We start from the raw sequence: 16251 nt of genomic DNA, 5'->3' as shown, positions 1-16251 counted from the left end.
GTTTTTGGCTGCATTTAATTTGAGAATTAAATGAAATATTGAATACATTAAATTCTGAGGAATTTAAAAAGAAAAGAAGCCGGTCTGCCAACCCTGCCACCTCGTGTGCTTCAGGGCGCAGCGGTTTCCAGTGATCCTCCAAGGAAAGGAGGGTCCTAGAGTAGTCAGTTCAGTTGTTACCTGCCGGTTCGCCATTTCAGGGCACTGGTCTGACCGTTCATTCATTCAAAAAAAAAAAAAGTGTCGCCACCCGTGCTCCCCCGCAGAAAGCTTGGGGACCGGGACAGGCAACACAGCTGAAGTCTTTGTGGAATCTGCGGACTGTTATTATCACCAAGAAGGCTTCGAAAAGGTCCTGACGCCAGTGGCATGGGACAATCGAGGGTAGCCCCCTTCCGAAGAGGGTTCTTTACCACACTATATGGTATCCGCCCCTCCTCGGTGCCCTCAGGGGGCCGTTCTGCCAACCCTGCCACCTCGTGTGCTTCAGGGCGCAGCAGTCTCCACTGACCCTCTGAGGAGGGCCGGTCAACATTTGATTCGGTTGTTCCCTGCCGGTTCGCCGCTTCAGGGCGCTGAGTCAAATGCTCAAAAAAAAAAAAAAAAGAAACACCAGAGGCCAGTCTTGAGAGACTGGTTCCCTTAGTAGATTTCTGGTAGATGGAAACTTCCAAGTATTTCTCAATGGGTACTGCTCACAATAGAAAAGGGTTACAGAATTCGGGTCTCGCCCGCCCCAATTTAACAGGGTCTTCCCTATAGTGGTGGACCCCTTGCAGTCTCTGGTATTGGAACACATAGTTCTGGCGCTCTTGCAAAAAGGAGCTAATGAAGGGGTTTCTCCTCCCAACAAGCTGTCAGGGTTTTACAGTCTGTACTTTGTTCCAAAGAGGGTTGGAGGGTATTTTCATGTATCCATCCATCCTCAGCACAGGAGGTTCCTCAGATTTGCTTTCGGGGGCGAAGCTTATCAATACAGGGTTCTTCCTTTCTGTCTAGCTCTTTCACCCCACACCTTCACAAAATGCGTGGATGCAGCCCTGGCTCCTCTGAGACTCCAGGGCATTCGCGTGTTGAATTATACCAACACTTGGTTGAATTTAGCTCAGTTTGAGCATATAGCAGTCCAACATCGAGATGTTGTTCTGTCTCACATCAGAAGGCTAGGGTTGAGAATTAATGCCAAGAAGAGTGTGCTTCTTCCAGCTTAAACTACCAACTGTCTAGGGGTAGTCTGGGATTCCATCACGATGGCAGGCACGTCTGTCTCCTGCTCTGGTGCGTTCCATTCTCTCAGCCGTGAATGGGGTGAAATTAGGCCAGTCACACACTGCAAAACAGTTTCAGAGACTGTTGGGTCTTACGGCAGCTGCGTCCAACGTGATACCTTTTGGCCTGCTGCACATGAGACCCTTACAGTGGTGGCTCAGGACCAAGGTGTTTTCTCAGAGAAGAAATCTTTTCGCATGATTAAAATCCTTTTCGCATGATTAAGGTCACGCGGCGATGCCTTCGTGCCTTAGTCATGTGGAAGAAGCCTTGGTTCCTGTCCCAGGGACCTGTGTTGGGGGCTCCTTGTCATCGTGTAATGCTAACGACAGATGCTTCCCTCACAGGCTGGGGGGCGATCATGAGTGGTCGCTTGGCTCAGGGTCTTTGGGAGGACCATCTACTTTCCTGGCACATAAATCATCTGGAAATGATGGCGGTATTTTGAGTACTCAATATTTCCTCCCAGACCCAAGGGTCGCCACTATGTGTTGGTTCGCACAGACAACATGTCAGTGGTCTCTCATATCAACCATCAGGGGGTCTGAGGCCTTGCCAGTTGTGCAGATTAGCCCATCAGATCCTCTTGTTGGCCCTGGGGAAGCTCCTCTCCCTGAGAGCAGCACTTATCCCGGGGCATCAAAATGTGGGGGCAGACATCCCGTTGAGGCAGGGGCCGAGGCCCGGGGAATGGAGTCTCCACCCTGAGGTGGTGGAGCTCATTTGAGAACTTTGGTCGTGCAGAAATTGACCTATTTGCTTCGAAAGAACATCTCTTTGCCCACTGTGGTGCTCTGACTAATCCACCCCTCTGGGGTTGGATGCCATGGTGCAGACGTGGCAGAGGTTACGTCTGTACACACTATTTCCCTGATCGCTCTGTTCCCAGGAGTTCTGGAGAGGGTTTGCCTAGAGATGGTCTATCTCATACTGATAGCCCCGTTCCGGCCAACCCGAGTTTGATTTGTAGACCTAGTGTCTCTTCTACACTGCTCCCCCATGGAGATCCCTATCAGACAGAACTTTCTGTCTCAAGCGGGCGGCATGATAATTTACCCCCGCCTGGAGTTGTGGAAACTCTGAGCCTGGCCTCTGAGGGGGCTAGGCTCATAGAACCCGGTCTCCCAACTGAGGTTGTCGAGACTATACTCCACTCCAGAGCTCCTTCCACGAGAAAGCTATACAGACAAATAAATGGAAGTTGTTTTCTACTTGCTGTAGACAACGTCAGCTGGACCTGTTCCACTCTTCTATCAGTCTTGTGCTGCAATTTCACAAAGTATAAAACTTGGATGGTTTATCTCCTTCTACCGTGAAGGTTTATATAGTGGCCATTTCCACTTATCATGCTTTGTTGGGGGACTCTTCTGTGGAAGAGACTCCCCATTTATACGCTTTCTCTGTGGTACCCAGAGGCTGAGGCCTTCTGTGCATACAAAAACTCCGGTCTGGGACTGGGCTATTGTGTTGGAAGGGTTAGCTGAGGCTCCCTTTGAACCATTAGAGGAGGTGTCTGGAAGATTCCTCTCTCTTAAAACTGTCCACCTGTTGGCAATATCATCTCTCAAAAGAATTGGAGATCTTCAAGCACTTTCCGTTGCTCCCTCATGTTTGGAATTTGCGTCTGGTATGTTCAGGGCTTTCCTTCATCTTAGACCTGGTTATAAATCCAAGGTCCCCACCAACTTCCCAGGTCCGATTGTACTGCAGGCCTTTTGTCCTCCTCCTTTGATTAATCCGGATCAGGAAGAATGAGCAAGTGGGTGGTCGAGGCCATCTCTCTTGCCCATGAGTCATTGGGCAGCTTTCACCTTTGGCTGTCCGGGCACACTCTACTAGGGGTATGGCTGCCTCAAAGGCTTTGATCTCGGGGTTCCCATTAACGAGATATGTGATGCGGCTGGGTGTCATCTCAGCATACCTTCATTAGGTTGTATAACCTTGATTTGGGCTCCACTCCAGGGTCCTCGGTGCTCTCGTCGTAAGATAACAGACAGGCACTTGGTCTTATGGCCTAGTTGGGATAGCGTTCCCAAAGCGACTACGCAGCGTTGATGTTCCCATGAAAGGGAACGTCTCGGGTTACGTTTACATGAAAAAACTAAAAAAAACAACAACAACAACAACAAAAAAAACAGTGAGAGCTTTGTTTCTTTGTCACGCCATTGATATAAATAAACTCAGCAAAAAAGAAACATACCTTTTTCAGGATACTGTATTTTAAAGATCATTTTGTAAAATACAAATAAGATTTACAGATCTTAATTAGAAAGTGTTTAAGCAATCTTTTTCATGCTCGTTCAATGAACCAAAAACAATTATTGCACATGCACCTGTGGAACAGTCTTTAAGAGACTAGTTTACAGGCGGAAGAAAATTAATGTCACAGTTCCAGTAACTTTAAGGAGAACATTAAAGAGACCTTTCTACAGACAGAAAGATGGGTCCCTGATTACTTGTGTGAACATGCCATAGTCCTGCTTCAGGGAGGCATGAGGACTGCAAATGTGGCCAGAGCAATAAACTGTAATGTCCGTAATGTAAAACGCCTAAAGCCCTATTCGGACAGGATTAGTTTTACATGGGGAGTAGTAAAGTAATGTAAAGTAGTAAAGTAATTTTACCTCAGGACGCCTGTAATATTAATTGGCCAATTTGCATGGGACAAGACATCTCAGTAAAACTAGCAGAAGTGGGAGGGGTAACTCGATTTACACACCGCTGTCACCTCCCTGTTGTCATGTGGGTATATGTTGCTTTCTGATACCATGTGCGCAAACACATATAATCTAAATCAACGTGATCTCATGAAAATACGTGTGTATTTTTACGTGAAGTGTGGTTCTACCACACATACATTTACTAACGTTTTCATACACACAAAAACGTACAACATTGACGTAAAGTGTGAATGTATATGAATTACCATGTTTTAATATTAAAATCGTGGCTTTAATGATTCAAATATGTTGTATTCAATTGTCATATCAATACATGTTTTTAGTTGAACTTCTTGAAAGCAGTTTACTCAGATTGCAAATAACATAACTCGTTTCGGGGGATTAACGTTACATAATGTTAAACGAGACTACACTTTGAAACCTTAAAATGAATAACATTTCTATAATCGTTTTGTAATATTTTGCTGTGCGATTTTTTTCCTATGCAGTGACTGACAATACAACCATAAGATACACCAAAGCACAACATAAATTAACAAATCACACCCATTTTATTTGTTTGCTGTACTCCATATCTTTAGAATCCATATGTTTGCGAGGAACAGATTCAAATTCAGCCCTTTATCTGTCGATCTTCACCTTCATTTTTAGCAACAGCAACCGTCACAATCAAAGCCCGCGCACGTTATGATTCAAATTTAAAAAATAGCGCCAGTGCGCCTGCGCCACCCTCGAGAAGCGTTACGACATGGTTTACGGCACTGATATCGAACGCTCATTGGTTCTCACCTGCTTCGTCGCAGATTGCGATATGCTGTGTTTCAGTGGATTGACATTTGAAATGAGTGCGCGCCTTGACGGAGAGAAGAACAGATTCATAATTTCATGGATTAATAAATTATATTCTGCTCTGTACCCTATAAAAACTATTACGTTACCACCCGAGAGGACTGCGACTGGAACTCATCATCATTTTAACTTTTGGTACCACTTTTGACATATTTGCAAAAAATAAATGATTGTGATTAACCTTATGCTTGTTTGTCTGTTTTTCATTTATTAACATTATGTAGTTTTAAGAAATTGTTATGGGTAGGTTTAGGGGTAGGTGTAGGATAAGTGGCTCAAAATATCGTTTTAATGTCATATTTTTACTAAAATTGTCATTTTCCTACACATTTCTGTCCATTATGATTTATTCTTTTAACATTATGTATAAAATGGGTAGGTTTAGGTTCGGGGTGGGGTTTAGGGATATTACATTCAACTAAAAATGTTAAAAAGGGAACATTTATATATATTTTATACATATATTTTTATGACATGAAAGATTCGTAAATATTTTACGTTTTATTCGCAGTAAAAACGTAAGTATGTTTACGCTTTGGTGCCATAATTACGTCAGTATTTGTACGTTTTAGCACCATTCAAAACGTACAAATATGTACGTTTTGTGTCTTTTAAAGTTACGTATTAATAACTACGTATTAACAATGAGACCAGGCTGTCTAAATATATAAACTATATATGTGTCACGATCACCATCTGTTCCTGTCATGTTCCTGTCACATCCCGGACTACATTTCCCATTATCCTCCATTGCTCATCACCTGCACTCACTTCACAATCATTCCACACTAATCACCACACCCAGCTGCAGCTCATTATCAGGACTATAAAGGACTTTCACTCAGACCACCTCACCGCGAAGTCTTGATTTCCCAGTGTGTCATTTCTGAGCGTTTCTGTGTTTCCTGTCTGCCCGTGTTTGATCTTGCCTGTTCCTGTTTATTGACCCGTTGCTGCCTGTCCTGACTCTTGCCTTGTATACCGACCTGTGAATGATATCCGCCTGCCTCGATCTACTGCCTGTACTCTGACTACGACTCTGCCTGTTCCTTGCTGTTCTTGTTTGCCCCTGATCGACCCAGCCTGTACGACTATGCTCACTTTGAATAAAAGCTTGCAAATGGATCTCTGCCTCAGTCCCGCTTCATTACAGAAGACTTCGCCGCCACCACGATCCAGCAGCTTTCCCGGAGAGCATAGAAACGGTATGGACATTGCTCAATTATTGTTGTGGAGTACACAGGGTACACGATCGCTAGAGGAATATGTGCAGGAATATTTGAACATTGCTTACCTCTCTGATCTACCGGACTGTGCTCTGATTGACTTCTTTTGTGATGGCGTCAACCAACCTCTCCAGAGTAGATTAAGACGAGAGGGACCGCGTTCATCACTCCGCGGTTTTATGGACTATGCTCTGTTGTTAGTTGGTTCTCCATTTACTGTGGGTGTCGCGGAGGAATGCGATTCCTCGGCTGGCTGTGTAATGGCCGCTGCACCTAAGGACACTCACAAGATGGCGGCTTCCATAACAGCAACCCCAGTCCACGTCTCCGTTGATCGCCCAGAGTCACGTCACGTCTCCACTGATCGCCCAGAGCCACGTCACGTCTCCGCTGATCGCCCAGAGCCACGTCACGTCTCCGCTGATCGCCCAGAGCAACGTCACGTCTCCGCTGATCGCCCAGAGCAACGTCACGTCTCCGCTGATCGCCCAGAGCAACGTCACGCCTTCGCTGATCGCCCAGAGCAACGTCACGCCTTCGCCTTCGCTCTCAAACCTGCCGGTTGCTACGCTCTCAAGCTCGCCGGTTGCTACGCTCTCAAGCTCACCGGTTTCAACGCTCTCAAGCTCGCCGGTTTCAACGCTCTCAAGCTCGCCGGTTGCTATGGACTCTTGTTCGCCGATTGCAATGGACTTAAGCACCCTGGATGCGATGGACGAAATGGCTGCTTTGCCAGTGCCCACGGGCAAGATGGCCGCCCCTTCGGTGCTCACGGAGGTAGGGGGCATTCCAGCCATGGAGTCCACCCCAGAACCCGCTTCAGCCAGTGAGTCTGCTCCAGAAACCGCTCCAGTCGGTGAACCATCGCCTCATCCTCGGAAGAGGAGGAGGAGGAGGAAGAAGGCTCCTTCTGTTCTTCCCCCTCTTACGTCCAAGCGTCTTGTCCTGCCGGCGCCACCCGAGCTCCTCGGTCTGCCAGCACCACCCAAGCTCCTCGCTCTGCTGGCGCCACCTGTGCTCCTCGCTCTGCCGGCGCCACCTGTGCTCCTCGCTCTGCCGGCGCCACCTGTGCTTCTTGCCCTGCCGGCGCCACCTGTGCTTCTTGCCCTGCCGGCGCCACCTGTGCTTCTTGCCCTGCCGGCGCCACCTGTGCTTCTTGCCCTGCCGGCGCCACCTGTGCTTCTTGCCCTGCTGGCGCCACCTGTGCTTCTAGCCCTGCCGGCGCCATCCACGCTTCTAGCCCTGCCGGCGCCATCCACGCTTCCAGCCCTGCCGGCGCCACTCAAACTCCTTGCGCTGCCAACGCCACTCAGGAGTCTTGCCCTGACGGCTTCATCCACACGCCTGGCCCTGCCGCCGCCACCCGAACCCCTTGCCCACGAACCTGCGACGGGCCCCGCTGAAATCCCCAAGAACTTTTTGGGGGGGGGCAGTATACCTAGGGGTGGGAACCCTGCACGGCCGCGGTCATCAGCGGTCCCTGAACTGCCCAGACCACCTGACCCGCCGTGGTCGCCAGAGACTCTTGACCTGCCATGGCTGCCCAAGCCACCTGAACTGCCGTGGCCGCCCTTGCCACCTGAACTGCCGTGGCCGCCCTTGCCACCTGACCTGCCGTGGCCGCCCTTGCCACCTGACCTGCCGTGGCCGCCCTTGCCACCTGACCTGCCGTGGCCGCCCTTGCCACCTGAACTGCCGTGGCTGCCCTTGCCACCTGACCTGCCGTGGCCGCCTGAGCCACCTGACCTGCCGTGGCCGCCTGAGCCATCTGACCTGCCGTGGCCGCCTGAGCCACCTGACCTGCCGTGGCCGCCTGAGCCACCTGACCTGCCGTGGCCGCCTGAGCCACCTGACCTGCCGTGGCTGCCCGTAGCACCTGACCCGCCATGGTGGTCGAGTTCCTGGAACCTGCACCCACCCCCCCTCCCTAGCTGTTCCATTTACGTCGCGAGGACGCGCCTTCCGGGAGGGGGGCGTTATGTCACGATCACCATCTGTTCCTGTCATGTTCCTGTCACATCCCGGACTACATTTCCCATTATCCTCCATTGCTCATCACCTGCACTCACTTCACAATCATTCCACACTAATCACCACACCCAGCTGCAGCTCATTATCAGGACTATAAAGGACTTTCACTCAGACCACCTCACCGCGAAGTCTTGATTTCCCAGTGTGTCATTTCTGAGCGTTTCTGTGTTTCCTGTCTGCCCGTGTTTGATCTTGCCTGTTCCTGTTTATTGACCCGTTGCTGCCTGTCCTGACTCTTGCCTTGTATACCGACCTGTGAATGATATCCGCCTGCCTCGATCTACTGCCTGTACTCTGACTACGACTCTGCCTGTTCCTTGCTGTTCTTGTTTGCCCCTGATCGACCCAGCCTGTACGACTATGCTCACTTTGAATGAAAGCTTGCAAATGGATCTCTGCCTCAGTCCCGCTTCATTACAATATGACAGTTAGGTCCGGTCAAACGATTTATTAATTAAATTCTGATTGGATTGTAATAGTACTTAGGCACTTAGCTAAAGATAAAATTAGTTTTGTGCCTCTGACAATTGCTTCGATCTTCTTTTTGTTCTGAATGGAATGTAGAAAATAGGTTTGCCACAGACTTGTCACAACACCTACAACACAAATGAATGTTTCTTTAAATGCTTCCATGCTTGAAAAATGCGCAGAAAATGATGTTTTATTAACAAAATTCGGGAGGAGCAAGTTCAGATAATTAACCTAATTAGCACAGGTGGAGTGCATTCTGTTAATCAGCTCAACCAATGTCAAAAGGTATAAATTCAGCAGACTGACTTCTGTTCATCTGAGAGTTTATCAGCATCCCTCCCCCACCCCATCTCTTCACTTATAGTTCTATCTACTTTTACCACAACGGGGGGAGTACTCTGGGTTCGGGCCAAAATTCCAAGCTCGGAGCCCTCTCCCCGGACAGCACGCCAAATACGCATAACTTCACTCCATTTAATTATATGGATATGTGAACTCGTGAAACTACTTTTAAACAGGAAATGATGGAATTTTACCATACATATTCACAGCGGGTCTATTCGAACGGGATTAGTATTACCTGAGGTCATTTTTCCGGACCTTTTTACAGAAGGTAAAAGTCGCCATAATCTTTACTGACATTGTCAATAATGATTACCGAGATGGTACATTCGGATGGGACTAAAATCACAGAGAAGCTCTGGTAATAATTACTATACCCCACCTCCCCATGTAAAATTAATCCCGTCTGAATAGGGCTTAAGACAGTGCTACAGGGAGACAGGAAGGACAGCTGACCATCCTTGCAGTGCCAAACACCATATGTCCCCCAAGACATTTTTGAGAACTCGCAAGTGCCTTGGTGGAAGAGTGGATTAAAATCTTACAGCATGATCTCACAGCAAATCTGACTGATGAGAAGCACTGTACTACTTAAAGCAGCTGCTGGAAACATCACATACTGCTACATACTGACTGCTACTTTTGATATTGACCCCTGCTCTGTTCAGGGACTCATTATCCAGTTTCTGTTCATAAAATGTCTGTGAAATTTGTTCCACCTATGTCTCAGTTGTTAAATTTTTTTATGTTCATACAAATACTGAACAATGAAACTGAAGCACCTGGTTTTAGGATGTACTCACACTAGGCACGGTTGCCTTGAACCGAGCCCGAGCGCGATTGTTCCCCCTCCCCACTCCTCCGCTGGCCTGCACTCACACTGCACTTAACGTTACGGGCCGAAGCCCGCTTACGTCATATACAATGCATCTTTTTGGAAGAAAACAGGAAGAAATGCACTTTCGCTAAAATACTGCCTAATATATATATATTATCATTAATGCCGTGCAGCGAAATTTCACTTGCACGCAGGGCCGGCTCTAGCCCTTTGGTTGCCCTAGGCGAGATCCCTATAGATATACTATAGACCAGCATATAGAGTATAATAGACCAGTAGTGTTTGAAATTAATTAATGAGGAATGTCAATGTTTACTTGGAAACAAGTCACTGAAGTTTTAAATTGTGGTTGAATAAACGGTATTCAAGGGTCTTACTTGCTTCAGGCTGAGTATCCCTGGTCTCAGTGGTCTGTGTTTCACTGGGGCCTGGAATGCTAGATGTGACTTCGGTAAAGTTGGTTTTATATTCGCACATTCGGACATCCGTATTCAATAGCCTTGTTAATCACACTACATTGGACATTCGGTGGACATTCACAAGTAAATATGCCATTAAAACAATACTTGCCTATTTTGATCGACTGTGAAAAATGTTGTAAGTTGACAATCGTTGGTTGTCAATATCATGTCGCTGCTTAAAATTCGCAAACATTAATTTATTGCACATTTATTGGAAAGTACAACACCGACCAACTGTCACAACATTCTTGCTGTACAAAGACATTAACAAGCAGAGAACGGAACAAAATGGATGAGAAATTAATATTGCTGCTCTCAGTAAATACATAGCACAGTAATTTCACATTGTGTCAACATTTTAAGTCTGAAACAAATTACCTGCAAAATCAGTTATAAGTAACAGTGCCGCGGATATTCCGTATCATAGCAACAAAGCGTCTCAACGGAAAAAAACGCTGCGCAGCTGAAGCGCTCACAGACGGGCGTTTTAAGCAGAGTGCCTAGCGTTTTCAGCTGGCTATAAACGCTTTGGTGGACACACGGCCTAATGGCTGAGATGAGAAGATTTACCTCTATACTGGGTTTTCCTTTTATCTTCTTGCTTTCTCCGTTTTCGTCCCTGTGCACCGGAGGGTTTATTAGACCGCTTCATTTTCTTCATCAACTGCGCACTTGCCTAACTTAACGTAACGGCGGCCCTAGAGGGCGCCCGCGCCCCCAACATATTTGTCGCCCTAGGAAACCGCCTAGTTCGCCTATAGCAATCGCCGGCCCTGCTTGCACGTTTCAGAGGATTATTACAGTAGCTGACGTTAATGGAGGAATTTACTCGCAATCTACAATTCCTGTTCATCAAAGGTGAGAAGCAGATCCGTTATAAACCCAAATACACTCAAATGAATTACATGAAGTATACTATCAGTGTAGTAATAAAGATGTTTGCCGTCATAGTGATGACAGTATGGCGTGCACAGGTATAGCTGTTCCATGCTTAGGCATGGTCAGCGCTCACACTGCATGCGAACCACGCTCGAGCCCAACCGAAACGCGCCAGGGCATGGAACGGAGCGCTTACACTTGTCAAACAAACCAGGCTTTGGGGGTCAAAAGCTTGGGCACGGTTCAGAGTGCCTAGAGTGAGGACACCCTTAGACCACAATAATTTATCTGTATGGTGTAGAGTCTTCCTTTTGCAGCCAACACAGTATCAATTCGTTTTGGGAATGACCGAGAGTGTCCAGAGGGATTTTGAGCCATAACTCTTGCAGAACAGTGGACAGGTCACTATATGATGCTGGTCGGGAAAAACATTTTTTTACTTGCTCCTCCAAAATCCCCCAAAGTGGCTCAAAAATATTTAGATCTGGTGACTATGCAGGCCATGGAAGATGTTCAACTTCACTTTCATGTTTATCAAACCGTTCTGTCTTACCATGTGTATTGATGCATTATGCTGATACACAACAACCCCTTCAGGGTACAATGTTTGAATAATTAGATGCACATTGTCTTCCAGAATGCTTCAGACATCCTTGGCAGTGACGCACACATCAAGCAAAGTAGAGAATGCCATGATATCGCAGCCCAAACCATCACTGATCCACCCCTGTGCTTCAAAAGAGTGCATAGACCTCTTCCTACGGGCTTTTGCGGGGGGGAGCAGGACAAGATATTAAAGTTTTGGGCGGGAGCAGGAAAAAAAACAAACATATTTTTGGTGGGAGCAGTACAGCATCTTGCAAGAGTGGGATTAATAAATCCATTTCGTGCAGACCTCTACTCTGGGCACGCCACAGTTGGGTGTTAAGCATAACTCCCACAGATGTGGGAAACACAGTGAAGGTTGAACAATACATGTTTTACATTGTCCACAGCCCAAGATTTGCACTGTTGGAACCAATGAAACCAGCATTTGTGACCAAAGCAGCCTGGCCATGAATATTGACTCTGTGGAGCTCCTGACGAACAGTTCTTGCTTACCTGGTCACAGATGCGCCAGCGAAACACACACCAACAATTTGTCCTCTCTTCACCTTTGATATGTCTCTCATTATGTTGTCTGAATTGCAAAATTTTATGTGCAGCTGTGCTGTTGCTCTGCTAATTCAACCTTCACACTCTGCTCTTACTGATGGAATGTAAAATCAGTGAAGATTGGCCATCAGGCCGCGCTTATATAGGTTTGAAACCTCCAACACTATATTGGCCAGTGTTTCAGTTTCATTGTCCAACACCTGTATTTACACATAAGAAATTTGCTGGAAAAATATGGAAGTAAATCAGTAGCAAAACACGAGAGGTTGCTGATTTGAATGTGAGAACTTGTCGTATTAATATTTGTATTTGTAAACTGAAATTTACACTCACAGTCCTGATGTGAAAAGCTGAATGTTTCGATTTGCACACGCAGACAACAATCAAAACACCCGTGTTACGAAGTTGTAGTTGCAGATTAATAGTTACAAATGTGTAAAATGGCATTCACATAAACAAAATGACAGACACAAATGCGTGAGACATATTTACTTTTACACTTTACTTCAGTTTCGCTGTACAGCTTCAAGTCGGCGCTTACAACCTCTCAGATCTGGCAGTACAAGTTCAATTCCTGGCGCTTTGACTTTTGCTACTCTTTTTGCGATATTCCTGTAGCAAAACTGACTTGAGCACTTGAAAGCAGAAGTGAGAGAGCAGAACGGGAATGGGGGGGTGAAGGCGTTTTATTGGTCGATGCCTGACCAATGAACAACGCCATCCAGTGCGACTTGGCATGCGGAAAGAAATAATTGCATATGTATGAGACAATATTTTCATTAAAACATCGTTAGTTTTAACAGGTTTTTAATATTACAGTGAAAGAGTAATAAAGTTTTGGACCACCAAAACAGCGCAATCTGCTCTATGTAGTGACGTCATTGCGTACAAAAACGTCCTATTTCATTGGCTGACTCCAACCAATAAACAACTTTTCTACTCTTTTACTGTAATATAAAACTCAGTTAAAACTAATGATATTTTAATTTTAATGAAAACAGGGATTTTATCCCCCCCCCCCCCCCAAGAAACATGTGATTAATGAAAAACAAAGCCTCACATTGTTTCCAGTCGTGTAAATGCTTCACTTTGCCTGTTAGAATGTTTGAACCCAGACCACTACTATATGAAAGTTCAAGTCCATTTACTAAACATTTTAAATAAAGCCTGTAGCCTATATTACATCATAATATGTTCTGTCATATAGGCTACAATAAACACACAACAGCACAATTTACTTGCATCAAACTACTCAGTAGGCTATGTATTATTAGTAATTATTATAATTATTCTTTTTGTTGATCCATTTCATTTATTGCCAAGCTTTAAGATGTGAATTACATTATTGAAATAAACACATTTAGTGTCGTCAGGCTTTCATTTGTGTTTAATGGATAAAACAACGGAGCTGCGATCTCAGGTTTATGGCTGCTGTAAATTTTACCTGCCACAAGATGGCACTGTTTTCGACACTTTTAATGCTTTGAAACCTTTTGATGCTTTGAAACCTCTCTCTTGCTCTCTTAATATGTAATGAGTTTACGCAAAAAATAAAAAAAAATAATTAAATTAAAATAGCGCCCTCTCATATTATCTTGAGTAGTAAAGTCGTTTATTGGTTGGAGTCAGCCAATGAAATAGGACGTTTTTGTACGCAATGACGTCACTACATAGAGCAGATTGCGCTGTTTTGGTGGTCCAAAACTTTATTACTCTTTCACTGTAATATTAAAAACCTGTTAAAACTAACGATGTTTTAATGAAAATATTGTCTCATACATATGCAATTATTTCTTTCCGCATGCCAAGTCGCACTGGATGGCGTTGTTCATTGGTCAGGCATCGACCAATAAAACGCCTTCACCCCCCCATCCCCGTTCTGCTCTCTCACTTCTGCTTTCAAGTGCTCAAGTCAGTTTTGCTACAGGAATATCGCAAAAAGAGTAGCAAAAGTCAAAGCGCCGGGAATTGAACTTGTACTGCCAGATCTGAGAGGTTGTAAGCGCCGACTTGAAGCTGTACAGCGAAACTGAAGTAAAGTGTAAAAGTAAATATGTCTCACGCATTTGTGTCTGTCATTTTGTTTATGTGAATGCTATTTTACTGTGGACTGTGAGTGTAAATTTCAGTTGACAAATACAAATATTAATACGACAAGTTCTCACATTCAAATCAGCAACCTCTCGTGTTTTGCTACTGATTTACTTCCATAGAAAAAAGCAGTTGAAAGTGGGAGAATGTTTCTTTTTTGTTGAGTATATTTATTAGTGACTGTAGTCACCAAAGACTTGAACTGGATTTTGTTTACTTGGGTGTGCAGTGAAGGGCATATGGAAACTTTTACATGATCAAAATAATTTAAAAAAAGTTTAGCTTTTAGTTTTCAATTTCAGAGGCTGATTATGAATTGTGACAAACCATTTAAAGTGAAAAAAAAAAATAATAGCAATTTTGTCAGAAACAAAATATTCAATCAAGTTTTCTACATACCAGACAGAACGGATGTTCTTCCTGTCCAGTGTTTAGAATGAAAAACACTCCATTGGCAATAAGTAAACAAGCAGCATTTTTCATCTAGATTACTCTGCAGGATATCCATCTATGAGTGCAATTCTCTGCAGGTGCTCTTGAACCCCTGTGAATGCGTTAAATCAGGGTCATGCTTCAGTGCCTCAATAAAATGTCTTAAGACGTTTTAACATCCATTCACATGATGTTAGCTTTTGTTCACGCCATATATTGTGGTTTACTGCAATGCATACTAAAGTAGGAAAACAAAATACTGTTGCATTTTTGTTTGGATAGTCCACACAATATGAAGGGATGGTATGTAATTAAAGTGTTAGTTCTGAAATTACTTTACAAATGCAGTTTACTCTCTTTAGATATATATTTGTAAAATGGTGATCAGAAGCATATTTTTTATTTAGATAATAAAAAAGTTTGACTGTGACATTATAATATAATATTATAATGTCATTATTATATTAATATAATATTAATATAATATTATTATATTAATATTATATTAATATTAATATAATATTATTATATTAATATTATATTAATATTAATATAATATTAATATAATAATAATATATTAATTATGACCATTAACTTTAACCATTATTTTCACTTACAGTACAATGTTTACAGTACAATGAAATACTTTTCCCCCCTGTGTTTCATTTCAGGTGTTCCTGCTCTTTTTGTTGCAGCATGGGCAGTTGTCAGGGCAACGCTGGCAGATGCAAGGTGATTTCATGTGTTCATCCTCACAGACTTGACCTCTTGTCCTATTCATCTTTGTAGAAATGATTGCAGATGTCATCTAAGGACTTTGTATGGTACTATTTATGAAAAGTATTGTGGGTAAAAAACATAAAAAGCTTGGCTATAGAGCAAAAAAAAAAAATATTATCTATCTCCATTTTTAGCCTTTTGATATATACAGTATAGGGTTATTATTTTCAGGGCACATTTGCTAATTAGTGAACTGATTCAATCAGTGAGTACTTGTCTTGGATCTGTACTGTAAATGCTTGTGTTCTTATGTTAAAAAGCCACGTCAACGTTCAAGCTATTTATCACCAATTCATCAAAATTAAGTAGTGTTTTCATGTCATATTGATGCAAGAGCATGCCTGAGGACTTATCTTTTCCTTGTTTTATTTTCAAACACTTGACAAATGCCATTGTCTCACTCCCCTCGAGAGCACAATTTGTATTCTTGCCGCTTGTAGGCTGTTAGTGATGGTACAAAAGCAAATGTCTTCAAGCAACAACTTGCTGCTTCTCTGGGGAGAATGTTCTTTATAAACATTAGGCTTTGTTTTAGCTGTAGTGTTTCTTTTTTACTTCAGTTGTTAAGGTGGCCTAGTTTAGCTTATCACAGATTGTATCTTTATCTTTATTAAAAAAAGTTGCACTGCATTATATGTTTTAATAGGGTGATATGGTGTAATAAGAAATCAATTAATCTTTTCAATTATTAAGAAATATCATAAATCCCTTGATAAGTTTTATTGGAAGGATATTAACGTTTTTCC

General features: G+C 43.9%; 1 protein-coding gene across 1 annotated transcript in view; it reads left to right on the top strand.

Annotated features, from left to right (window-relative positions):
- The window catches only part of pth2ra (parathyroid hormone 2 receptor a), a 68917-nt gene that overhangs the window by 30406 nt on the left and 22260 nt on the right, over positions 1 to 16251 (top strand). Inside the window, exon 8 of the mRNA XM_067409925.1 lies at positions 15397 to 15457. Coding sequence (XP_067266026.1) covers positions 15397 to 15457 — 61 coding nt within the window. The remainder of the gene's footprint in view (positions 1 to 15396; positions 15458 to 16251) is intronic.

This window comes from Chanodichthys erythropterus, chromosome 14, assembly GCF_024489055.1.
Source record: "Chanodichthys erythropterus isolate Z2021 chromosome 14, ASM2448905v1, whole genome shotgun sequence".
Classification (NCBI taxonomy): domain Eukaryota; kingdom Metazoa; phylum Chordata; class Actinopteri; order Cypriniformes; family Xenocyprididae; genus Chanodichthys; species Chanodichthys erythropterus.
This window is presented reverse-complemented; position numbering and strand designations above follow the sequence as displayed.